General features: G+C 46.9%; 1 protein-coding gene and 1 long non-coding RNA gene across 3 annotated transcripts in view; one reads left to right on the forward strand and one right to left on the reverse strand.

The window, feature by feature from the left end:
- Nucleotides 1-16,922, reverse strand: part of PIAS3 (protein inhibitor of activated STAT 3) — a 55,110-nt gene extending 38,188 nt beyond the window's left edge. The window contains exons 1-2 of one of the 2 annotated variants that reach the window (XM_077326744.1): nt 16,768-16,922; nt 15,021-15,079 (exon numbers count right to left, since the gene is read on the reverse strand). In XM_077326744.1, coding sequence (XP_077182859.1) covers nt 15,021-15,035 — 15 coding nt within the window. In that variant the 5' untranslated portion in view covers nt 15,036-15,079; nt 16,768-16,922. The remainder of the gene's footprint in view (nt 1-15,020; nt 15,080-16,767) is intronic. The other variant, XM_077326735.1, reaches the window with a different exon arrangement.
- A 141-nt stretch (nt 16,923-17,063) lies between these two features.
- Nucleotides 17,064-19,075, forward strand: LOC143832781 (uncharacterized). Its single transcript, XR_013229410.1, has 3 exons — nt 17,064-17,142; nt 17,681-17,759; nt 18,749-19,075. It is a non-coding gene; the product is annotated as an uncharacterized LOC143832781 (long non-coding RNA).
- The last annotated feature ends 7,769 nt before the right edge of the window (nt 19,076-26,844 follow it).

Below are 26,844 nucleotides of genomic sequence, written 5' to 3' on the forward strand. Positions count from 1 at the left end.
CTGCTCTGCCATGCAAGCTCTCTGAGTGACAACAGGCCCGTATCCCAATTTCTCAGGCTAACCTGCCTCAGAGGTTTGTTGTTGTTTTGAGGACAGAGTGGAAGAGGGGAGAATGATGTGATAAACTGCTTAGGATCACTGGAGGGGAAAAGGGATATCAAACAAATTATTGAAACAGTGTTTTCAAATTTATCTATCTTGTTTTGCTTGACAAGGTTGGGGGGGATTAATGGATAAAAGTTTACACTTGTACATATGTAACAATATAAAACGAAACTCTGTAAACTAAAATAGCATCAGCATAAAAGCAAGAGCATAAGAGAGGGAGAGAAAGAACAAGAAAGGGGATAGAAATCCTGCTAAAGGCTTGAGTGAACCAATATTTTCATCCAGGGTCGAGAGACAGTGGCTTGCCTAAGTCCGCAGAGCAAACTGCCACAAGAAACAGAGGTCTCTTGGATCACAGCTTATGCTCTTAATTACTAATCTGTAACAGCTGACCCAAAATACAAGGGATTTTGTTTCCCGTTTCTGTGTGACATTTTAATCATTTGTAAGGGCAGCTAATTTCAATACAGTGAAACCCTGCCCTCCCCGGCTCCACCCCCAAAACCTCCAGAAAATTTCCCAACAGCATAAAACAGGATGCTGGACTTGATGGACTACTGCAGGGGTAATCAAACTGCGGCCCTCCAGATGTCCATGGACTACAATTCCCAGGAGCCCCTGCCAGCAAATGCTGGCAGGGGCTTCTGGGAATTGTAGTCCATGGACATCTGGAGGGCCGCAGTTTGACTACCCCTGGACTACTGGTTTGATCCAGAAGGGCTCCTCTGTATATTACAGGCAAGACCACTTCAATAAATTTGGGACAACTGGGCAAGAATGTGAATGCTCTGCCCTGGTGCACTTCATTGTTGTGTTGTCATTCCTGGAATCCGACACTGCTGCTTACAGGATGCACCTTACTGAGTTTAAGGCCTAGGCTTCACTGGATTTGGTAAGCCTGTTCTAGGTAAGCCTGTTCAGAATGGCAAGGTCCTCAAAGATTCAGGAGAAAGGATCCTCAGAAGAAATAGGTAGGGGACCCACAGCTCAAGGCTGGGACTGGGTGATGTGAGGCCAAAAGAAGAAGTAGCCATGAGGATCAGGGAAGGCACCTGATGATCTAAGGGCAAAAGATGGCACCTGGTACATGACGTGTAGAAGAACCTGCTGCTCAGGGGTGAAGCTTGATGGATCCAGAGTCACTGCAAATACTAAGGTCTCACACCAAGCCAGTGTGGTGTTAAGAGTTTCAGACTAGGATATGCCAGATTCAAATCCCCATTCGGTGATGGGAGCTTGCTGGGCGACCTCAGGCCAGTCACACATACTCCGCTTAACCTACCTCAAAGGGTTCATAGAATACTAGAGTTGGAAGGGACCTCCTGGGTCATCTAGTCCAACTCCCTGCACAATGCAGGAAAACTCACAACCCTATCGCTCATCCGCTGTAACCTGCTACCCCCTTGAGGTTGTTGAGAGGATAAAATGGAAGATAATGATGTAAGCTGCTCTGAGTCCCATTTTGGGGAGAACAGGAAGGTACAAATGGAACAAGTCAATAAAGGAAACAGTTTTTCCCCTTAATTCTGTGCCTCTCTTCCCACCATCACCACCCTGAGGCTTCAATCCTTTTCTTGAAGACTCTGAGAAAGGAGCTCAACCCTTGAAACATCAGGCTAAATCATGAGCAGGGGACAATAACCTCAACGTTTTTCCTTGCACACAGAAAATTAGCCTGAGAGATGTGTTCTGGTCTGACTTTCTCACTGATACACTAAGTTTTATGTGCAAAATGAGGAATGAGCTTCCAAGTGAGATCAGGGCCCTGCTGGAACTTCAACAGTTCCACAGGACCTGTAAAATGGAGCTCTTCCACCAAGCCTTTGGTTGGGGCCAGCACGGACACAACCAGGTAACTATGGGCCTCCCCCTACACACCTTTACCATTTTGCCAGGAATCACTCCTGTAAGCCTTGGACTGGAGGTCAATTTATCGTATTCTTATAAATTGTCTTAGTTTTATATTAATCATAGTTTTAAAATGTTTTAATTGTAATCAAGATGAATTTTAACTGAGTTGTTAGCTGTCCTGAGACGCTAAATGAAGGGATAAAAATCAAATTAATAATAAGTTTGAATTTTGTTTGTGTGCAGGAAAAGGAAGGCAAGTGATTCCTGCCCCACCAAAAAAAGGTATAGCCCTGACACAAACATTCTACTTCAGGGGCACAGAAGAAGAAGAAGAGTTGGTTCTTATATGCCGCTTTTCTCTACCCCAAAGGAGTCTCAAAGTGGCTTACAGTTGCCTTCCCTTTCCTCTCCCCACAACAGACACCCCATGAGGTGGGTGAGGCTGAGAGAGCCCTGATATTACTACTTGGTCAGAACAGTTTTATCAGTGCTGTGGCGAGCCCAAGCTCACCCAGCTGGCTGCATGTGGGGGAGTGCAGAATCGAACCTGGCATGCCAGATTAGAAATCCACACTCCTAACCACTACAAGACACCCGCAGACTTGGCCTGTTAGAGTGAATGGTTACCAAACCACTTCAAGTGATTTTCAAAGGTCTCAGGAACAAACTGGCTGAACCAGTTATTCCCCAAACAGCACACTGCAAGAATATACACAGAAGAGGAGACTTACCATCACTGGAAAGGTAAACTTTCCAGAAGTTTTGGAGTTTGGGGGGGGGGGGGTCCTGTGCTTTTTTCCCACCCGGCAAAAACAGAACATTTGAAAATATGTATATTTTCTATATATCCCTATGTGCTGATTAGTTCATTATGAAGCACAGAAAATCGTTTCCTTTGGCATAGTGATGAAATTTTATTCACACAAAACTGTAAATCTACCCCAGGAGTAAAAAGCAAGAGAGCTATTTCATTGTATTTAGATTCAAACAGGTAGCCGTGTTGGTCTGAAGCAGCAGTACAACTGCTGAGTCCAGTAGCACCTTTAAGACCAACAACATTTTATTCAAGGCATGAGCTTTTGTGTCCGCTTTAGCTGAGGAAGTGTGCGTGCTCACAAAAGCTCATGCCTTGAATGAAACGTCGCTGGTCTGAAAGGTGCTACTGGACTAAAAATTTGTTCTGTTTCATTGTATTTAGATAGTGACACCCTACTTCTTTCTCCAACAGGGGCCCACAGGAGTATACGATATCATTCTCTTTTCTTCCATTTTTGCCCTCACAACAACAACCCTGTGAGGTAGGTTAGGCTAAGGGTGAGTGGTCCAAGGTCCCCACCGATCTCCCGCAGCAGACTGGAGATTCAGATCTCATTCTTACAGATCCTAGCCACTTCAGCTCTTCTGTACCCTAGGCCAGGGGTAGTCAACCTGTGGTCCTCCAGATGTCCATGGACTACAATTCCCACGAGCCCCTGCCAGCAAATGCTGGCAGGGGCTTGAGGGAATTGTAGTCCATGGACATCTGGAGGACCACAGGTTGACTACCCCTGGCCTAGGCAAGCCAAATCACATAGATCTTCGCTTTTGCAGTATGGGGCTTTCTCTTCTAAAGTATTGCTATCCCCACCAACAGAATGTAGAAATGGACTGTGATTAGGTGCTTTCAGAAGAGGGTGTCTGTTGTTGCTCTGCATGCCCCCTCTCTAATCAAAACAGAGACTTATGCAGAAATAGAGATTAGGAGGCACTCAATGAATAATTCCTCTTCTTTCACACTTGAGTGGTAAACCTCTCTGGACGTCAAAAATTATTTATCTCTCTGTATGTGCACTGAAATTTTCTCCCCCCAAAGGGACCCAGGAGCATCTTATAAAAGTGTTCCTCCCTCCTTCACGTTATCCTCACAACAACCCTGTGAGGTAGTGACTGGCCCAAAGCGACCTAGGGTGCTTCCACAACAGAGTGGGAAGTCCCAGATCCCCCTAATTTTAAGATTAGGACACGAGATATTAACTTGAACATTATCAGTTGCCCAATTTTTTAAGCCATCCAAGCAGTGCTTTACAGCCAGGCTTTACAAAGGCTCAAACTAACTTTAAAAAATACACACACTCAAAAACTGCCTACGAGTTCTGAAATTAGATGGGCACATTTAAAACTGCACAGCTGTAAGATCACATTCCCAACCCCCATCAGCCAGCATCGCATGAGCAAAATATTAATGCAGAGGCTCCAGGGGAAATTTCACAAGGAAGCCCGCAGAGATTCGCTTTCGTTCTGAATAAAAACGTTTTATCGTAGTGTCCCCACCCTCACCACATAAGGATCTTATTACTATTATATAATAAGCCATCCTGGTACATTAAGCAATCAGTATTTCATTTGGATAGCCAAAGAAATTAAGAACCAACTGATCTGAAGAAACAGAATTCTGCTTCAAGAGGAAATTGCCAGGCATGAGAGGGTTAAGCAAAGTTCCCTCCTGGCAATAAGAACCAACAAATTCTAGCCCCCCCCCCCCATATCTTGGCATAGAGACTTGGGCACAGGCATGCCTGCCAAGTTGTTCGTTCCACCACTTGCACTGTCGTAACCAAGATTTCTGTCCATGCAAACACCTCTCTGAATGGTGGTCAGGGCAAGGCAGGAGTTGCCAAGCTCCCCAGATGGGGCCTGGAGATCTCCTTTAATTACAGCTGATCGGTTGCCCTGGCAAAGATGACTGCCTTGGATGGGAGAATTCCACAGCATCAGGCCCCACTGTGGTCCCACCCCCTCCCCAAACCCCACCCTCCCCAGGATCCACTCCCCAAATCCCCAGGTATTTCCCAACCTGGAGTTGGCAGCCCTAGGGAGAGGACACTCATGCATGTGTGCCTCTCTTTCTTAAAGCCAGGGTTATAGAATCATAGAATCATAGAGTTAGAAGGGGCCAAACAGGCCATCTAGTCCAACCCCCTGCTCAACGCAGGATCAGCCCTAAGCATCCTAAAGCATCCAAGAAAAGTGTGTATCCAACCTTTGCTTGAAGACTGCCAGTGAGGGGGAGCTCACCACCTCCTTAGGCAGCCTATTCCACTGCTGAACTACTCTGACTGTGAATTTTTTTTCCTGATATCTAGCCTATATCGTTGTACTTGAAGTTTAACCCCATTACTGCGTGTCCTCTCCTCTGCAGCCAACAGAAACAGCATCCTGCCCTCCTCCAAGTGACAACCTTTCAAATACTTAAAGAGGGCTATCATGTCCCCTCTCAACCTCCTTTTCTCCAGGCTGAACATTCCCAAGTCCCTGGTTACATCTGCACCAGGCTGAAGCAAGCTAGTCGGTTCGGTACGTTTTTTGGTTCATCCGTTTCCCTCTGAAGGGGGAAGCAATGAAGCTGGCAAGGGGCAGCAAGACCCCAACCTGCCAAGGCCCCAGCAGAACTGGAGCACAGCTGCCCAGCCTTCTGCTTTGGGATCCACTCCCCATCCCAGTGCTGAGCTAGAGTAATGCAACGTCTGGCGTGCCCAAGCAACAGCTGAACATTTGGAAGCGGGTGCCACTTTCTAGCTCTTGCTCCTCTCCAGATGGCATTCGCACCACCAGGAGGCTGGCTTTGATTAAACTGAAAATCCACACAGCAGATGCATCCCTGATACCACATCATTTATAATGCTTATGCCCCAATACCAGCCTGTTTGCCGTTTTGGTGACCAGGAATGTGTCACCGACTTGCAAGCTCCTCCTCCCGACCCGAAGCGCTGAGTCTTCTCTAGTATACGATCAGCCAAGCTATGGACGGCATGACCTTCCAAGCCGTGGTCTGAAACCAGTGTTGGAACTAGGTCTGCAGACCACAGGGAGATTTGTGTTAGATTCCGGTATCACATGAACTATGGTTCAGAGAAACTCCAGAAATGGAGGGAAAACCGACACCTGCATCTTGAAGGAACTGTGGGAAAACTGGGCCTGAGGGAACGTTTCCAGCACTCTGAACCAGAGCTTGGAAGATAAACTGAGCTTGGTTCCCAGTCCTCATGAAATGAAAATGGGAACTAGACCAACAGCGTATGCCAGGGGTAGTCAAACCTGTGGTCCTCCAGATGTCCATGGACTACAATTCCCATGAGCCTCTGCCAGCTAACACTGGCAGGGGCTCATGGGAACTGTAGTCCATGAACATCTGGAGGACTCTATGCAAACCAATTGCAGAGAAGGAAAGAGGTGAAACTTCTACTCTGCCTACTTAACTCCTGTCCTATACTCTCTTCATTTTGCTTCCTCAGAGGTCTCCCTTAGCCTGGCAGCTCTCTTTCTGACCAAAATTGAAAAACGCATTCATTTTTAGTGAACAGCAAACAATGAATAAGAGCAATGTCATTTTGGCCACCGGTTAGGCAGCTTGACTGGTTTGGCCAGTGATCTATTAAAACACTTGTTTACTGCCTTTCCTCATAGTTCAAAGCAACCGGGAGAGAAATGCAAGTTCTGTCTCTGCCCATGATCCCCTTAAAATTCTTCTAGTCACTCAGTCCACATCCTCCTGTTTTACAAGTTTGGGATCCATCCATTTGCACAGGACCCCCATTTTCTTTCATCGTTTTCTCTCTCTCTTCCTCCAAAAAACACCCCCCCCACACACACACACACACACACGACATTCCACCCTGGCAATGTGTCTTTGAGGTAGCTAAGCTGAGAGCACACAACTGGGCCAAGGACATCTATAAGCTTCATGAGTAAGGGGAGATTTTAATTCAGATTTTCTCCATGGACTGGAGGGGAATTTTCACCCATCCCACCACAGTCCTTCAAGCGTCCACACATGCTGTTCTTGGGAGGGGGGGGACACTCATGCATATTTGTCACTGAAGACCAATCTTTTGAAGGACATCTCAAGCTGCACTAGGATAGGTAACTGGAGGAATTCTGCTCCTCTGACAGAACACAATTTGAGTCTGATGGCACATTTAAAACCAACTTTTTATTCTAAGTTTTATCCTGTTTTAGAATGCTCTGGGCTGATCCTGCGTTGAGCAGGGGGTTGGACTAGATGGCCTGTATGGCCCCTTCCAACTCTATGATTCTATGATTCTATTCCTAAAGGTGCCACTGGACTTAAAGATTTTTCTGCTACTTCGGGCCAACACGGCTACACACCTGCTCCACTGATAGAAAGTATTGGGGGCGGGGGGGGGGGGGGGGGGAGCATGGATCCATAGTAGAGCATCTGTTTGGTCGGCAGAAGGTGCCAGGTACAATTCCCTGCATGTTTTCTAGTTAAAAGGGTCCAAGTAGGATGGGGATGTGAAAGAACTCCACCTGAGACCCACTGCCCATCTGAGGAGACAATACTCCCTTTGGTGTGCCAATGATCCGATTCAGTATAGGACCAATGTGAAAATCACCATAAAGAGATAAAACACAATGAAAGTCAACTAATCATTTTCTGGATTTTCCCAGTGGGGGCAATGCAGTTAGCAGGCTACCTTCTGACAGGCACACCCCACCATACTTTTCCCCCCATACACTTTCAGGTGCTAGTTAATATTTTAAAAGAGTCTTCTAAGAATGGGAGATTTAGTGGCTGTTTTTTGTTTGTTTGCTCGTTTTAATGGCTAGCTAAAGGTCACTTTTTGTACAATTTCATCTGCTTTTTAAAAATCTAGTTCAGTACTTCAAGCATTTCTTAAACATTGGCAAGAATCTTTCTGAACAAGCCTAAAGATTAAAAATGAGACGGTTTAGTAAAAAAAGAGAAAAAGAGGGGGTGGACTGCAGCACGAATCTGTATCTCTTTCTGAGCAGAGGCCTTGACACTTCCTTGGCAGACAACTGGGAGTTCTTGTCAAAGCAACAGACCGCCAGCTCTGGCAACCGACGCGCCATCCCGATAGCCAGGCTGCGGGTTGCTTTGGTGCCCATAATCTCTCCGATTACAGTTTCCACAGCACAGCATCACAAACGGCATTCTTCTCCCACACCACGGCAAGCACCTCCCTCGAAACGGTTAGGATTCACATTTCCAGCAGTGTGTGTATAAGCTGAGCTTCTAAGCATTGTCTGTTTCACAGGAGCATGGCAGGAAAACATACCTCAGGAGGCTAAAAACCTGGCCGTTTCTGAGATAGGATAAAGCATTTCCCCTCCAGTTTTCCAGAGAAATTGGCTGCTGGCTTTCAACAGTTTTGAAATACGAACATCGTGAGCTGAACCATAAAACTCATGGGGATGCCTCTTGGCTGGTCAGCCTTACCTACCTCACAAAGTGGCTGCAAAGCTTAAATGGAGGAAAGCATTGTATACTATCTTGCGCTCCTCAGAGGACGGGTGGGGTAGAAATGCGATGGACTGGCCTCATGACCTTGACTAGAAGAGTGAAAACAAACAGGGGAACTGAGCTGGATGTTGGCTGGAAACAGTGGAGGAGCAAAAGCAGCACATCTGTGTTTCTTCCCGTGTCAATATAACTCTAAATTCTTCTCTTTCACTCTCCTTCTTCTTAAGAAGAAGAAGAGTTGGTTCTTATATGCCGCTTTTCTCTACTCAAAGGAGTCTCAAAGCGGCTTCCAGTGACCTTCCCTTTCCTCTCCCCACAACAGACCCCCTGTGAGGTAGGTGAGGCTTGAGAGAGCCCTGATATCACTGCTCTGTCAGAATAGTTTTATCAGTGCCTTGGCAAGCCCAGCTGGCTGCATGTGAGGGAGTGCAGAATCGAACCCAGCATGCCAGATTAGAAAGTCCGCACTCCTAACCACTACAAAAAACCGGCTCTCACAATGTTTAAGAAAACATTCTGAACTCTTGGAAATCCTGAGAGCAGAAGGGAGGAGGGGGAGAAAGCAGAGCCCTACATTTACATGCATATATGTGATTTGTTTAATGTGTTATTTATTTTGGTTGCCAGCTCTGTTATCTTGTCTGTCTGCAGTCTCCTTGGGACACGTTTATTTTAAACTGCAGAAAACACCCCATTCTTACGAGCCAGACCGCAGTCTGCCGCTGTTGAGAGGAGGTCATCGAAAACCCATCCGTGAACATAAATTCAAATAAAATCTCCATTGCTCTTGTCAGATGGGGAAAAAACCCCTCCCTTTCCTAGCCATCTCAGCCCACTAGACAGGACTCCCGAAGGCAAGTAAACACAGTCCGCCTAAGCAAAAAAAAATTAAGCACGGTTTGGGGGAGGGGAAAGGAGCCGATAGGGGGGTGGGAGCACAGAGACCAGAGGGAATTTGGTTTGCTGGAAAACAGCCTTCAGACTTCAAAGAAAAGAAAAAGGAAAGAGGTTAAAGAAAGCCATGGAGGCAGCCAGCTGGGCAAATGTTTGGGCCCTCCTGGGTGGGCTAAATCCGTCTTAAGGCAGCATGCACGCACACATACCAGGCGCGGTGAGAAATTACACTCCTCAAAGGAGAATTTCCTGGTTTAGAATATATTTGCAAAGGGGGAATCAGCAGAAATAAATCGCTGGGGCGGGTGAAGGAGGGGAAAGAAAGGGGGGGGGGAGAGGAGCGTTCGTTTTAAAACAGAGGGATAGGAACGCCAAGGCCCATGCACCTTCTGCCAATGCTTCTCCATTCCAAAAGATCTGGCGATTTGCCGCACCAAGCAAAGTTAAGACTGCACGGACACACGGGAGGAGTTTTCCACGGTAAGGAATCTCTCCCCCACCTACCCCTTTTGAAAAAAATAATGCAGATACATTTTCAATATTACTTCTAAGCTAATCCAGAGACAAGCTTTGGTTTAGAGCAGGAATGGCACAGATCAAGAGGGGACACCACGGCAGTCGAACCCCCAGATGTCTGGAAGAGATTCCAGGCCTCTTTGTTACCTACATCTCAAGACTGCAAGAAATAAATAGACTTCCATAGATGCCGAAAGAGACCGTTCACTGAGAGGAGCCTGGCTATTATGTCTCTGCATGAGTCACTTTTTTGGGGACACAAATTTTTGGTTTGTTTCTGTGGGAGGGAGAATGATCCTATAATTTTATCCAGCATGCAGAAAGAGGCTCACTACATCTACGCAGAATTGTTTTATTTATTTTGATAAGCATGAAGCAGCTGATTTTGGAGCTCCCCAGATTTAACTCTTGCGCAGAGTGCTAGTAAATATGCTGGAGTCATGGCTTGGCTCACTCATTTGAGGAAACTAGTGTCAATTCTTCAACAAATCATTTTTCCTTCAAATTCCATAAAGGTAAAGGTATCCCCTGTGCAAGCACTGGGTCATGTCTGACCCTTGGGGTCTAGCATTTTCATGGCAGACTCAATGTGGGGTGGTTTGTCAGTGCCTTCCCCAGTCATGACCGTTTACCCCCCAGCAAGCTGGGTACTCATTTTACCCACCTCGGAAGGATGGAAGGCTGAGTCCACCTTGTGCCGGCTGCTGGGATCGAACTCCCAGCCTCATGGGCAGAGCTTCAGACTGCATGTCTGCTGCCTTACCACTCTGCGCCACAAAAGGCTCTTTCAAATTCCATACTGTGTCACAAATTCAATAATGTGTGTGTGTGTGTGGGGGGGGAGGTTGAGAGGCTTGTACCCAGCTTTTAAGAATGTGTTCATTCCAAGCTACTATTTATTGCAGTATCTCAAAGGCCAAGCCCAGCACAACTATGGTCTAAAACCGCCAGTTCCAAGCCAAGCCCTAGCGACCTTGCAGAAATGTCCAAAGGCATGCATGTGGTTGGGGCAAACCCCCCCCCCCACAACAACCTTCTTTTCTGCAGTACACTGATATTGTGAGCTGGATGCAGTCCATAAGAAACAGCAAGTGGAGAGGGTGTGACAACAATTCAGAAATGCCAACTGGTTCTGAATACCAGGCAGAAGGCAACAGAAATATATTTCAACGTGCTTGTTGTACTATAACAACACCGGCCCCCCAGTCTCTTTCTGCACCCAATTTAAGGCAGCAGCTTCAGCTGATTGGAACTGAGCCTCACTGATAACCATCCTACCAGGAATTTAATCCTCCCTCTTCAATGTGGGAGACCTGCCAATGAAGGTCTTCAGATTTTGTACAGGCCAAGTTGGTTTCCATAAACACCAAAGCTTTTAGAGAGGAAAAAAAAACACAAAACCACCAAACAAGCCCACACCTCAAGGATTTTTACTTAGAATCATAAAATAATAGAGTTGGAAGGGGCCTCCTGGGTCATCTAGTCCAAACCCCTGCACTTTGCAGGACACTCACAACCCTATCACTTATCCACTATAACCTGCCACCCCCTTGAGCCTTCACAGAATCAGCCTCTCCGTCAGATGGCTATCCAGCCTCTGTTTAAAAATTTCCAAAGATGGAGAACCCACCACCTCCTGAGGAAGCCTGTTCCACTGAGAAACCCCTCTGTCAGGAACTTCTTCCAGATGTTCAGACCGAAGTTCTTTTGAATTAATTTCATCCCATTGGTTCTGGTCTGTCCCTCCAGGGCAAGAGAGAACAAATCTGCTCCATCGTCTATATGGCAGCCTTTTAAATACTTGAAGATGGTTATCAGATCCCCTCTCAGTCATCTCTTCTCAAGGCTGAACAGACCAAGCTCCCCCAACCTTTCTTCATACATCTTGGTCTCCAAACCCCTCACCATCTTTGTTGCCCTCCTCTGGGCATGCTCCAGTTTGTCAACATCCCTCTTCACCTGGGGTGCCCAAAACTGAACACAGCACTCCAAGTGAGGCCGAACCAGAGCAGAGCGAAGCGGTACCATCATCTCCCGTGATCTGGACACGATACTCCGTTTGATACAGCCCAAAATCCCACTTGCCTTTTTAGCCACTGAGTCACACTGCTGACTCGTGTTTAATGAATGGTCTTACTAAGACTCCTAGATCCTTTTCACACTTGCTACTGCCAAGAGGCTCAGGTACTGGAAGCCTCTTTCTATTCCTTACATCAGGGGTAGTCAACCTGTGGTCCTCCAGATGTCCATGGACTACAATTCCCATGAGCCCCTGCCAGCGTTTGCTGGCAGGGGATCATGGGGATTGTAGTCCATGAACATCTGGAGGACCACAGGTTGACTACCCCTGACTTAGATGCTGACTAGTCATGGCCAGTCGAAGCAGATTTGCTTCAGGATTAGGCAGAAGTTTGACTTGGGAGAAGACCAGTGCCATCCATTCTTTTCTGCTGCAGCTCCAGAACACTGGCATGTTCTTCCACAGGATGCTTGCTTATTTTCAAAATACCGATGCAGAGGGAAAAGCTAAGGCATGCCCTCCACCATTGCACTTCTAGAAGTATGCTTTTTCTCCTCCTGGTGTATGGCTTTTTTGATGTTTGACATTTTAAGAACAGTCCAGCCATCGCTTCTTAATTGAATGGAGTTAATTCACCTACGTTGCTTTGTGAACAAAAGTTGAAACACGCCACAAAAGATCCAAAAACAAAACTATTCTTTAGCTGAGTGGGATCATAAGATTAAATACTTCCCCAGGAAAACATCAAAACAAAAAGAGTCAAACCACGCAAAAAAACACCCCTCTGATTCCCTGCAGTCAGAAAGTTAGTGCACAAAAGAGGACAGTTCTGGAATAACGATTTCCCCAACAGGATATTGGGGGGGGGGGGAGGGGATTATCTACACATTATAAAAACTGGGGAAATGGTCAGGTTTAAAACTTAAGTTTGACTGATGAAAAACCGCAGACTTAATCAGTTAACTGGCCAAATATTTTTAAAGCATCAACTGTTATTAGAATATTTAAAAGGTACCTGAATCAACAGGTTTCATAATTATACTAATTACGATCACTAACGTTGCAAAACAAGAAAGTTATAACTTAACAATTTCAGGTAAAATTCTATATATGCAAGCCATTCATCTAGCCCAGGGAATCCCAACCAGGGGTCCACAGGAGCTCCAGTGGGGGTCCCCAACCTTTCCTCTCCTTCCTTGATGGACTCAATCACAAGCTAGGGAACCAGCTGCTTCCATTGTTCCCCCTTCCCTCCTGCAAAGCGTGAGCTCTCTCATGGGGTCTGCACCTGGGAAGGGGAGGAGCCTGCATGCCAAATCCCACTTTAAATTGCCTCCTGTCTCTCCTTCTGTCCTCCTCTAGGCTGCCTGTTAACATGGGCGGTGATGTCACTTCTGGGGGGCGTGGCAGGGAGGTGTGGCCAGCTGACACCACTTCCTGGGCTCATTGAAGCCTGAAAAATTATTTCAGGGGCTCCCCCACAGTCAAAAGTTTAAAAAAGACTGATTTAACCATTTGCCTCTTTGCAGTTTCTTAAGGAACACCAGAGTCAGCCAAAAGGCACAAGACTAAATAAAAATATTTATTTATTTATTTATTTATTTGATTGATTTCTATACCGCTCTTCCATATGGCTCAGGGCGGTTTACATACAACATGGGGGATACATGGAACGAATTAATACATAACATAACCAAAGCAACCGGAATTACTTTTGAAAAGCAATTCTGAAAGGCAGCAGGATAATTCTTCCCGCTTGGAGACGCCCGCCACGAGGAGAAATTTTGCTAGACTTGCCTCTGAATGCTGCAGGGCACTCCTGCTGACACCATGATGAAAGAAGAAGGTAAGCTGCCACCTATAGCATTCTTAGTTTCAGAAAATATTTGGGTTTTTTAAGGGATTATCTACAAAATTTGACTGTGGTTAAACAATAATCAACAGGCAATATTTGCCCAGCAAATGACAATTACTCCGACCCAGGTTAGGCCAGAATTCTTTACCCCTCTCCGATAATTTTTGAGATGCAGGAATTCTCCCCCTTCCCCAGGAAGCATTCAGGTGCACAATCGAAGAAAACCCTGTTTTTACTACCTCATCTACTGCATGAGTACCAGGGCTCTGGCTTTAGCAGCCTAAGTAGCATAAAGCAACGAGCTTGTAAGTGTGAACAAGACCACAGCTTGCCTCCTGGCCAATAGGGAGACGTCACAAAATGAAAGCTCGTGATGTACAAAGCTCCCTTGCCAATCAAGTTGCCAAAATGTTTGGCCAGAGGCCCGACATGTGATTTTCCCCAACCAAGAAAGATGCACCAAGGAGTTTGTCAATGTTCTCAGGTGGCCAGCATCCACCTGAGCAGGTAGAACACAGCTATTCTGGCATCTGAGCTCCTCGCTCAATGGTAGCTGAGGGAACAGCAGGGGAAAAAGGGGCACTATGTCAGGATCAGTGCCTGCTCGCTGCCATGAATTATTATATTGGCCTGGGTTTCTCCATGTTTGCTTAGCCTGCATTTTACCTTTCGCTTTTGGGTCTCTATGTAACCTCGACCCTCTATATTTTTAGCTGCCTGCCTGAAATCGAAACTTGTCTGCTGTACCCTGCTATCATGATTTGCTGCGAACTATTTGTGTTTTGAACCGGCCAGCAAGGCCTGCTCTGTGTAACAAAAGTAGTTATCTTGTCAGTGGGCGCCGGGCAGCCCAAGGACGTGCGAGAAGTAACACTCCCTGGTTATTGCACCTGGTGCTCCTCTCCCCCCTCCCTTCAAGTTTTGGGCGAGAGAATCCTCTTGAAAAGGGTCTGCAAAGGTAACGGTAGGCAGAATTGACTTCACTAGTTTAGGTGTCTGAAGTAACTTCTCAATAAAACGCTTTCTTTTCATAGAAGCTTGTTGTGAGTTCTTACTGCATTTGACACACTATTTATTTGTATTTTATTTATCATTGTACCCCAAGGGCTGTCATTCTTCTGAATAAAGTACATTTAAAAATCTTTAAAATTGCTTTTAAAAAACCCGCCAAAATAATTTTTTCCTAAGGAGGGCTCCACAATTTTCTAAACTTAGGATAGCCCAGCATTCTTTTCACTTGGTTGGATTTAAGAGGTGATCATTAAAAAAATAAAAAACAAAGCGTATTTACCAAAAATAAGATGGGGTAAATCACTCCAACCCAATGCAACGGGTCCTTAATCTACACTTTTATTTCTTTTAGCAGCATCATTGTCTTTTTTCCCCCCCAACCAGTGTGGATAAAAATGAAAGAGCCTCACCCTGACAGAAGCTAGCTAGAAACCTGTAGGGGGGAAATATATTAAAAACACCAGCAAGGACCCAAATTCTATTTGGAATTCATTAGTTACCAGGGACAAATGCATATTCCAGGGTCTGATGTTGGACAATGATGGTTACACTCTGAATCCTAAAGATGGGAAAGAGAAAAAGAAAAAAATATATACAGAAGGCGGATCAACCCCCACCACAAAATCCTCCAGCCGTGTGATTATATGACACACCGTATTGTGACTCAGGGCTGTCATCTGCCCCCTCCTCCCCTTCCTCCCACAAGGCAGTTCTAAGAAGTGGCTTGAGGCTCCAACCTGCAAGGAAGTTAATACTTCCTATCACACAGTTGTTTGGAGGTAGGCAAACTGAGATTCTGGAGAAAGACACTTTGCACATGCTCAGAATCACTCCATAATTATTTTCCACACTCCGGGGGCGAAGCAAGCATTCACAAGATGTCCGGGGATACCTCTGCTTCTCAATAAACTATACCATCTTCCTTCTGCCATGGCTTTTTGGTACAGCTCTAATTAACCCCTTGATCACTACTTATTTTCCCTCCTACTATTTTTCGAGTTAGCATCATTCCCAAGCTCTCTCAAAACACCCCCTCCGCCTCATAAATAAATATCCCAGCCTGGGGACCCAAGGATTTCCTCCCTACCACCAAAGCAACCTGCATATGCTCATGCCCAACGGCTCAGCCCCCAAAATACCACACCAGGCGCCTGCAGTCCCCCTTTCCCTCCACCTCCCTAGGACTCCTTGACCCAACACTCAGCTCCTTCCCCCTCCTCTCTTCAGATCAACCTTCTTAACTCAACTTTCTTAACTCTCTTCCAAGTTCCACGTCTCATTTCATGATCTGAAACCTCCCCATCCTTTCTTTCTGCATCTTTCCCACTGTTTCGCCTCCTCATTCTCCTCCTTCCAGTCGTCTCCTCCCTGCACAAGCTGCGCCTTCTCTCTCTTATCCTGAACGTCCAGGACTCTCTTTCTCCACTCTGTGACCCCCCCCCTTTCAGTTTTGCTCTCCCCCTCCCACGTGCCTTCGCCTCCTAATTTCGCCTTCCGCTGCCCCACACTCTCACCCCAGCTAATCCACCACTTTTGGGGTCCGGCCCCTCTACAAACACGCACGCCCCCAAAGTGGTTGGAACACGCAAGCCCCCCCCTCCTCCTCTCCCCCTGGCCCACCCCCCCCCCCTCCTTTCCACTAGCCTGCCAAGCCTGGCTGCACGGGCTTCCTCCGCCGCTCCGCACGGCACGTCCCAACCCCCCAACCCCGCATTAACCATCCCGGTGCGCCCCAGCCCTCCCCCTGCGCCTGCCAGCCCCCTCTTCCCAGGCTGCCCCCTTCCTCGGGACCCCCAGCTGCTCCCCCGTCCAGACCCAGCCCCCATCCCCATCCTCCCGCCCCAGCGTCCCTGAAGCACCCCCCATGCCGCCTGTCTCTTCCACGCCCACCCCATAACTGTGCAGAACTCTTGCCCCCACATTGCCCCCTTTTTACCCCCCATTTACCCCACACACATTTCGGGGCGCCTCCTCCTCCTCTCCCCCTCCTCTCCCCCCGCCCCCACCATACCCCATTTCTGGCTTGTCTGCCCCCTCCCCGCCCCCTTCCTTGCTGTACCCCTGGCACTACCCCTCTCCTACCCCCCATCCCTCCTCCTGGTCCCTCCCCTCTCTCTCTCTCCGCTCCCCCAGCGCCCTCCCCGCCTTGTCTGCCCCCGAGGCCTCCTCTCTTTCCGCCCCCCGCACGGCGAGGCCGGCGGTTGGGGGGCGCCGGTCTCCCGAGCCCCTCGCCTCCCCCCTCCCTACCTTCAGCTCGGCCGCCTCCGCCATCTTGAGACATCGTAGCCGCCTCGGCTGGAAGCGGAGAGCGGCCCAGGGAGCGCGGGGAAATTGCTCGGCGGGCCGCGAGCCGCAGAGGCGAAGCGAATGAGCCCCCGCCCGCCTGGAGCGCTTGCGGAGCGCGGCCGAGCGGCGGGGCGGGGCTAAGGCGGCGGCGTAGAGCGCGGAGGGAAGGGCCGCAAGGGAGCGGCGCAAAACTCCTCAGCCCGCGCTCAGGCGCATCGGGTTCTCTCGCCGCCCCCTCCCTTGTGCCCTCCCCGTCCCTTCGGAACTCTGCGTTGCACTGGAGGGTGCCAGCCCTGCATCCAGGTGTGCGTCGCCTTGCGTGATATAACCTGATAGGTAAATCTGAAGTCACTAAGCAAGACCTGCAATAAGCAAGGAGCTGTCAGAGATGCGTCCGTGCCCGTGTTGTCTACTCTGGCTGGCAGCGGAGGCCCGGATCCTCCTAGCCGGAAATGTAGGCTGTTCTGGGTGCAAAACAAGGGGCTCGCCTGTTGAGCCTGTCACGATACTCTACTGGGGCAAGGCTGAAGGCCTTAATAGAAATGTTATTGACATTTCAGAAATGATTCCCCCCACCTTTCAGGATATGGCATATATGGAGTGTGTAAAGCCTGCCTCTGTGCTGCTCAGGGTACATAAAACCAGAGTATTATTGATAAAATATGCCTGAATGGCTAAATCATCATCGTCATCAATTTAAACCAGGGAGAATTCTAGTTCTTTGGAGGGCAGATCTTCAGTCCATTTCCACAGTGCAGCCTGCACTTCTTGATGATCTCTTTGGGCCTAAGCCACAGGTCTATATGCTGCTGAGGTACCTCCCCTCCCTACATCCCACCTTCCCCAAAAACTCACCAGGTATTTCCCCACCCAGAGTTGGCAAGTCTACCTGGAGCCTACACCTCTGCAACTTGGGATGCAAGAACAATGCCTGCTTTCACAACCCCACACAGGTAAGTAATAGTGGTGAAAACCCAACCTCAACTTGGGCAGCTATTTATGTTATATCCCATGGATTGCTACAACAACACTAACTCCCTGCAAAGATGCTAGTGGTATGTCCTGCACAGGTTAAGTGTGCACAGTGTAAAAAGCCTCCCCCCCCCCAAGGCACGCAGAATATCACTGCAGCATGACATTATGCTGGCATAGCCCCATGTGCCAATGGGGGAAACGGAGATTGTGACCACATGTCTACGTGCTATTGATGCTTAGACCTCTTTTCCCTGGCAGATCGGAGTGTCCATAGAGGAACAACAGCAGAAACTGTTGGACAATGCACCCATGCAAACTTACTATATAGCATGGGTATTCAACCTGAGGTTCTCCAGATGTTCATGAACTACAATTCCCATGAGCCCCTGCCAGCAAATGCAAATGCTGGCAGGGGCTCGTGGGAATTGTAGTCCATGAACATCTGGAGGACCACAGGTTGACTACCCCTGCTATATAGGATGGGTAAGCGTTGGCTGAGTAATTATATTATGCTCCCCAGCAGGTGACTCTCACCCTGCAACAACCTCCAAAGAAGAGGTACAGCAACTGGAAGGGCGCCAGCTGTTTTTGCCCACTTCCTGAGGCCTCTTGAGACCCTAACTGTACCTTCATGGAAGAAAGATCAGGCTGAATTGTTACCAGTGTAATTTACCAGGGGAATCTTCAAATATACTGATCTCTGCTCTTCGTTAACAATGTCCACTGGCCCTACTTCTTATCCATGTGGGGCCTTTGCAGGATGCCTTTTAAGCAGGTTGCAAACTTGGGTTGTTCACAAGGCTGCCAACAACCTGGAGAGGCAAACACTACCCTGCCCCTCTAATAAAGGCTTAATATGTAGAAATGGGCAGGTGACACTTAATAAGTAGAAATGATGAATCAAGTCACTTGTAAATGACATCCCAGTAAGTCTGTTAAGAAGGTATGGCATTTTTTTCTCTTCCAGGTTGCATGGGCAACTCTACTCACCAACATGGTCTCTCTTCAGGGTCCCTGTTCGAATTCTGCAGAAGTTAGCAGTGCAATCCCCAACAAAGTTAACGTATTTCTATGCCCGTGGACTTCTACTTACGCAGAAGGGTGTAATTTGGTTTAGGATTGTAACCATAAATCTCTGAGTACACAGATAGCTAGTCGGCAGCACATATCCATATAAACACACATGGATTAAACCCGCTATTCCCTGTGCCGGGTTGATAACAGCCTGTAATAGGGAGTCCCTAGCAGTTTCATCTACTTTACTCACCAGCTCCTTCCCCCCTCCCGTGTATTTAGAAGATGAATCTGTGTGCGGGTAGAGGCATCACTTACCTTTGAAAAGCATGCATGTAAAAACACAGGTATAAAAATTATTACGGTGATAGGCTTTATACACTGGCAACATTCAGATCCAGTCTGGCAAGACATTTTCATAATAATTAAATAAAAATAAACCTACCCACGCTTCTCTGCTCTGTCTTGTAAGCCTTCCCGCCCCCTATACACAGCATTGCCTCTCCTGACTGGTAGGTCATCACAAAGATGGCATCAATGCAGAATGAGAATCCACTATTAATTTATTTAGTTGGCCCCACCCCTTTCTCCTCCCACTTAGGCCTTAACCAATTATTTATACCACTTCCAGCCATTTACAGATATGCAAAATCTGCAGCATCCATGGTTGAGAAGAATATAGTGTCCTGCAGGGGGCGTCAGAGATGTATATTTAACATACATAGGCTAGGAACTTCCAGATGATTTTCAAATTACTGCCTTCAGTGTCCTGATTGGGTCAACAGGAGAGTTTCTGCTTTTGGAGTATACTTCCTCCCTGCTTGCCTCTAGAACAGCAGTTGACCTGAAGAATGACTGCAGACAACAGCTAGCTGTACAGCTAAGTCTCCATCTCTCTCCTTCTGTACATAGTTGTTTCTCTGCATATTCAAACTCTGCCAACATAGACTTCCCATCAAACATCTGATACAAAGCCCTTGTGACTCTATGCCACGTGCATCGGTCCATGTGTGGCACTGCGCCAGTTCAGCTTCAGCCCACTTAGGACAGCATAAGACCTCTGTATTGACTCTCACCTCTAATTTGGTTTGGAATCCTGTCTCATCAGTGCCTTGGCTTGCTTTGTGCCGGAGTTCTAGCCTCTGCTGAGAAAGAGGAGCTAATATCTCTATGAGTAGTCAGGGCTCCGTGTGTCGTGTGTCTACTGGATTTCAACTTTCTCTCTGTTGTTGAAGCGCCTCAGTGCTCTCAGAAACCCTAGCAGTGAGTCAGCCAGTCGCTGAAGTTCGTGGTTCTTTGTATTAATAGATAACAGACTTTAATGTATTGTTCCAAAATAATGCTCATGCTTAACCCTTACATTTTTTCCTGATATAGAAAGGTCTCATATAGCTTTTGAATAACGCCCAGACTCAAAGCTGGGCCAATCTTACAAGACCAGGATCTGGTATCCTGATTCCATCTTTGTCCTTCCTGTTAAATTGCTATACTATCTATGCCGCCTTTTTTCTCCGGTCCTGAGCCAGTGAATGCCTTATTGGCTGCACGTTGAGACCATAAACTCTTTTTCTTTTTCTCAGTGTGTGAAAAGCTGAGGTAAAGACTAAGACATGAATCATAGAGTTGGAAGGTACCTCCTGGGTCATCTAGTCCAACCCCCTGCACTATGCAGGACACTCACAACCCTATCGCTCATCCACTGTAACCTGCCACCCCCTTGAACCTTCACAGAATCAGCCTCTCTGTCAGATGGCTTTCCAGCCTCTGTTTAAAAATTTCCATGAGAATGGGCTTGTGCACAGGAGGGAATTCCCTGGATATCACTCAGTTTGACTTACCTTGTGAGAGGCAGATAGGCACTCTGCATCCAAGGGAGGGGAATGATGACGTAGAGGAAACACACAATAGTAGAGTTTATAAAATGATGCATGGGGTGAAGAAAGCGGGTGGTGGGCATCTTTTTGCTGTACCTCTTAGATCCAGTAAACAGAGTTGCCAGCATACCTAGAGAAATATATTCTGTCCCTGTAATAGAATTTTAACAGGTGGAAATGGGCTGCTGAATCTTCTCATGGCATGGAGGTACATAGCATCACCTGGTAAATAACTTCCCATGCAGCTTCCGTTAAAGGGACAAGACATTTTTCACTCCCAGCCAAGGGTAATCCTATCAGTAAAGTGTACCCCTTTTCCTCCTATCAGACGGCTGGACCCCCAAGATGTGCAAAGCCTTTTTATTTATTTATTTTATTTATTTTTATTTATATTTATATACCGCTCTCCCCGAAGGCTCAGAGCAGTTTTATCTCCATTGACCTGATTTTCCAGTATCAACTGTGCCTCACCTACAGCACCCTCTCTCCTTTAAGCTTTTCAGATTGGTGAATCGGTGTACACTCTCTTCGATATTCTTCTAAAGCTCTGGTTCGTTGCTTTGCCAGATGGCTGCTGAATATTCCCAGTGAAGGCTTTCAGCAGACTGACATTTGATGATCTTATGACTAAACGTGCATGTTAGGTTCCTGTCGCAATTCTCATGCTACTGGTGCTGTGATATTTTATGTCATGAAAGGCTGCAATATTGCTCCATATCTTCTTCTGATCATGGCATCCAGGCCTCTCAATTCCTGGCAAATAGATGGGAAAGAAATTGAGGTAATGACAGATTTTATTTTCCTGGGCTTCAAGGTCACTGCAGATGGGGACTGCAGCAAAGAAATTAAAAGACGCTTGCTCCTGGGGAGGAAAGCTATGGCAAATCTAGACAGCATCCTAAAAAGCAGAGACATCACCCTGCCAACAAAAGTGCATTTAGTCAAGGCTATGGTTTTCCCAGTTGCAGTGTATGGCTGTGAAAGTTGGACCATAAGGAAGGCCGAGCGTCAAAGAATTGAGGCTTTTGAACTCTGGTGCTGGAGAAGACTCTTGCCTTTGGACTGCAAGGCGAACAAACCGGTTAGTCCTAGAGGAGATCAACCCAGACTGTTCCTTAGAAGGCCAGATCCTGAAGATGAAACTCAAATACTTTGGCTACCTCATGAGAAGGAAGGACTCCCTGGAGAAGAGCCTAATGCTGGGAGCGATTGAGGGCAAAAGAAGAAGGGGACGACAGAGAATGAGGTGGCTGGATGGAGTCACTGAAGCAGTCGGTGCAAGCTTAAATGGACTGGTAGAGGACAGGAAGGCCTGGAGGATCATTGTTCATGGGGTCGTGATGGGTCGGACATGACTTCGCACCTAACAACAACATTCTGCTATTGGTTTCAAATGTTAATAGATTTAGATTGGGATTCCATGTTGGCACAAGTTGCAAGTACTGGAGAGGCAGTATAGAAATATGTTAAAATAACGAATAAGTTGTCGGGTTCTAACCTGTCCACTCAATATGGACACAATTAGAACCCAGCTGGCTCAAATCAATAATCCATCTAGATCAGCATCCTGATTTACACAGTGGCCAACCGGTTCCCCTGGGCATAGAGGTGGAGGCCTTCCCTGACATTACCTCTTGGCTCTGGGATTCAGAGGTTTCGTCTCCTTCAATTTGGCTCAGTTCCTCAGACTCCCTTCCTGAATATACGAGCTGTGCCATGGGTACTATGCCCCACACTTTCCACAGTGATTTAAGCACCAAAAGTGATTCTGCACTTACTTTGTTTATTCCATTGTCAATCCTGTTGAATTCAGATCGATTTGAACTCAGGTATTCCTCTCCCCCCCCTTCCCCATTGAAACAGAAAAGTTTAGGGTAGTTCAGAAGGGGGGAGGAGCCAAGCACAGCCTCTTTCATTTCTTTGAGGGGGGGAGAGGATCGAAGAAGGCAGGGGAGGGAGAAAAAAATCCAAGACCGACAGAAGTTGAGAGAAATTAGGGGCTTCTCCTTTAAGGCAAGCTTATCACATGGACAGCTTTGACCAATCAAGGAATCTCTCCCATGGAGCAGAGCCCAGATTCAAAACAGCGTGCTTTCTCAATCCGATTCTTAAAATGTTGAGGGTTAAAAGCACTCCAAGATATTGCACAATAAAGATAGGGTCATGCTGGATCAATCATGCTTGTTGTAGACGGAAAATTTGAATTGCCCCAAATCAAAATGGAAATTGCATTCTGTGTAGACGGCAGGGACTGAATTGACCTGGGATTGGAATAAAAGCTCCATGCAGCTTACACCCTGGTTAGAAGTCTGCACTCCTAACCACCACACCAAACTGGCTCTCTAATTTGGTTCTGTGTGCCATCTTCTTGACACAGTCAATTGCAGGGGAAACCAGTTCTGCCACAAAAAAGCAGAAGCAGTCGTGAATAGCACTTACTGTCGCTCGCAATGTCCCTAGGAAGCTTTCCTCATCCTTTTCCTTAAAAACAATCAGATTGCAGTTCTTTTTTTTTAAATCCCCTTTAAAAGCAATGAAATGAACTTTTAAATGCCTAACTCCGTAAGTGGCACTTTAACTGTGCCATTTTAAGCAGAGTTGCACTCTTTTTAAAGCGTCTGAAGTCAATGGGGTGAGAAAGGTGTCCTTCTACACGGGATTATACAGTAAATGATTGAAAAAGAAACTGAGCAGCTTGCCTGGAGCAATTAGTAAAACGGGCAGAATTGAACTGCGCGTGCATTTTCAAGAGCTTTAATTATTGTGGGAAATCTGCCCTGCTTCAGTTTCTGTGTAGTATGGGCATTCACCAATTATCCTGTTTCTGCTTTAAATGTCACTACAACCTTTTCCACTTGCCTCTTGTCTACTTCATATCCAAGCCCAGCTGAAGTTCCAACATTGTGTGTTGGCAGTCCTACCCAGGGTTACCAACCTCCAGGTGGGAGATGGAGATCTAGAATTACCACTGATCTCCAGCTGACAGCCATCAATCCCCCTAGAACAGGGGTAGTCAACCTGTGGTCCTCCAGATGCGTTTGCTGGCAGGGGATCATGGGAATTGTAGTCCATGAACATCTGGAGGACCACAGGTTGACTACCCCTGCTCTAGAAGACAGTTAGAGAGGGACAGTCAGAGCGGTTTCTCAGTGGAACAGGCTTCCTCGGGAGGTGGTGGGTTCTCCATCTTTGGGAATTTTTAAAGAGAGGCTGGATAGCCATCTGATGCAGAGGCTGATTCTGTGAAGGTCCGAGTGGATGAGTGATGGGGTTGTGAGTGTAGGGGGTAGTGGACTAGATGACCCAGGAGGTGCCTTCCAGCTCTGTGATTCTGATTCTGTGAAAAAATGGACATTTTGGAGGGTGGACTCTATGACTTCATACCTCTCTGAGGTCCTTCACCTTCCCCAAACTCCACTCCCAAATGTCCTGGTATTTCCCAGGTAGCAGCTGGCAACTCCAGACCCCCATCCCACTGCCATTTCCTTTCCAGTGAAAATGGACAAGGTGTGTGTTTATAGGGGGATCTTGTCATGACTTATCGGTTTCTGGCAGGTCCTCTATTCACCACTGCCCAATGTACATTCGTCCCCGTTTGAAGGACAGCAAGAAAACAAAACCAGGCTGGTGAATCTGGTTTCCCCCTAATCTTGCCAGCTTGACGAGAGACCCCAGTACTGTGCTGAGAAAAGGAGACATTTGCTTCCTGTACTCAGCATATGTGTCTGAAGTTTATGCCAGGTCTTGATTCCCCCCACTCCTTGAGCTCTTGATGTCTTTCCCATCCTTCCCACTGTCAGCCTGAGGAGCTGGAACTTGGGGGCAGGGAGCGCTTATTAACTCCTTGTCCCATACAAGCTTTCTACCCTGTTGCTTCTAGATTGAATAACAGCATGAAGGTTTATTTCCTGTGTTCTCTTCTTGCATCCTCCTGCAAAGGTCATCAACTCAAAAACCCTGTCTATTTTGCTTTGTTCCCTAACTGGCTTGGCATCTAAATCCCCTTTTGCTCCACCTTTTCTCTATGGAAACAGCTTTTGGCTTATTATGCACTGCTATTTTCCCTTGCTTTCACTATGCCTGTCCGTTGGGTTTTCTTTGTCATTCTGCACTGATTTTTTTCCCCATCAGCATTCAGTTTGCTTTCTGGTCACTGTTTCCCAAGGGTTTTCTGAGAATGCTTTTGGGACCAGGTTTTCTCTTGATTCACTTCCAAGCTGAAGATAATTCAAATTCCCTTAGATTTCCCTTCCACCTTTTTGCTGCCCCTCAAAGGTCATTTCCCTGCCCACATCAATGTCATTCTGCACATTCTGGCACTTTCTGCCATCCTTCGCCCTTCATCAGTTTGGTGTAGTGGTTAGGAGTGTGGACTTCTAATCTGGCATGCCAGGTTTGATTCTGCACTCCCCCACATGCAGCCAGCTGGGTGACCTTGGGCTCCCCATAGCACTGATAAAACTGTTCTGACTGAGCAGTGATATCAGGGCTCTCTCAGCCTCACCCACCCCACAGGGTGTCTGTTGTGGGGAGAGGAAAGGGAAGGCGACTGTAAGCCGCTTTGAGGCTCCTTCGGGTAGAGAAAAGCGGCATATAAGAACCAACTCTTCTTCATCAGTTCACAGGCTCCATTTTCCCTACATTTTTTAATGTTATATCTTTTTTATAAGCAGCAGGAGTCTAATGATATGAGACTATTGATAGTCTTGGATTGCTGGATTTAAAAGAAATTATATGATGGGGAAAGTTTAGAAGAGCTGTGTGAGGTTTAGTTCCCTGGTGGTATTGACATGAAATGGGAAAGGCCAATGGCAGCCTCCCCAGTGCAAAAAAGGTACTGGAGGCAAACAACCTTAAGGGAGAGGGATTGCCAGCATGGAATGACATTGACATGAAACATGGATTGCATGAGAGAGAGAGACTGGGAAAGGAAGCCTAATGCTTCGAAAACATTTTTCCTTTTAATGCTTTAGTGAACAAAGTTTTTGGGGAAAACCATTTTGACGCTCTCCAGAAGCCTAACGTTAAAATGGCAGCTGAGCCACATGGACCTTCTGCAAGCTGCCAGACGTAAGAATTGCTTGGAATTTATTCATTTGGAGGACAGAGTGCAATCCATACAGGGTAGGCTTTTAAAAACGGCTAAGATCGTGACCAGGGGGCAGGATCAAATTAGAGAATCGCAAAGAGAAAACCATGCACATTTTCAAGGAAGGACAGGAAATTACTGTTACTATGCAGCTGTACTAGGGCACGGGTGAAAATACCTCCCCCTAAATTTCAATTTAGCGGCACAAGACTAAAAAAAAACAACTCCCCAGAGCTTCTGCCAGGGTTCTCCTCCCCCATATAAATTGCAGCCCTGTGCAAAGCATGGTGAAGTTACAACTGACTTTGCCCAGGCACATTCTTGCACATAAACGCATACATGGTGCCAACCATCACAGCTTGCAAGGCCAGTGTCAGTGGGTTTTACCATGCAATTCTGTACACTCAACATGTTCCTCTATATCATGAGTTTGAGTGACTCCTATTTTTCACAGTGGTTGGGAACACAGCAGAGAATCCCCTCATTCTTCTCCATATGGAAAACAGGGCTTTGCAGCTACTAATCAGTTTCAATATTGGGTTCCCCCCCTTTGCCTGGGTTCCTTTCTGTTCCCTTTCATTCAATGAACCAATGCTAAAATGCATGCCACGAGGATTTAAATGGAAGGGGCTTGCTGGATGCTACTGTGCAAATGCAACAGTACAATTACGTAATTAAAGCATTGGACATGATTCCCCCACGTGTCACAAGTGACATTGCACCCTGATTTTGAAAAGTGTGGCTTTTAAAGTCGTAGCTGCAGAATAAATACCCTGGTTGAAAAGCTTGCTGTTCTGAAAATATGCATTAAGTTGTGTCGGTCTTCATCTTGCATTGTGGAGCATTGTGTACAGTTGGCTGCTCTTACTTGGGGGGCCAGTGGAGGAAGCAAAAACGACTGCAAAGGGGCAAGAAGGAGAGGGTAAGGACTAGTCCTGGGAGCTGTTCAGGTCAACCAGTTTGACTATATAGCTGGCATTTTACATAAGAAGAGTTGGTTCTTATATGCCGCTTTTCTCTACCTGAAGGAGTCTCAAAGAGGCTTACATTCACCTTCCCTTTCCTCTCCCCATAACAGACAACCTG

The sequence above is a fragment of the Paroedura picta genome, chromosome 1, assembly GCF_049243985.1.
Source record: "Paroedura picta isolate Pp20150507F chromosome 1, Ppicta_v3.0, whole genome shotgun sequence".
NCBI classification, from domain to species: Eukaryota; Metazoa; Chordata; class Lepidosauria; order Squamata; family Gekkonidae; genus Paroedura; species Paroedura picta.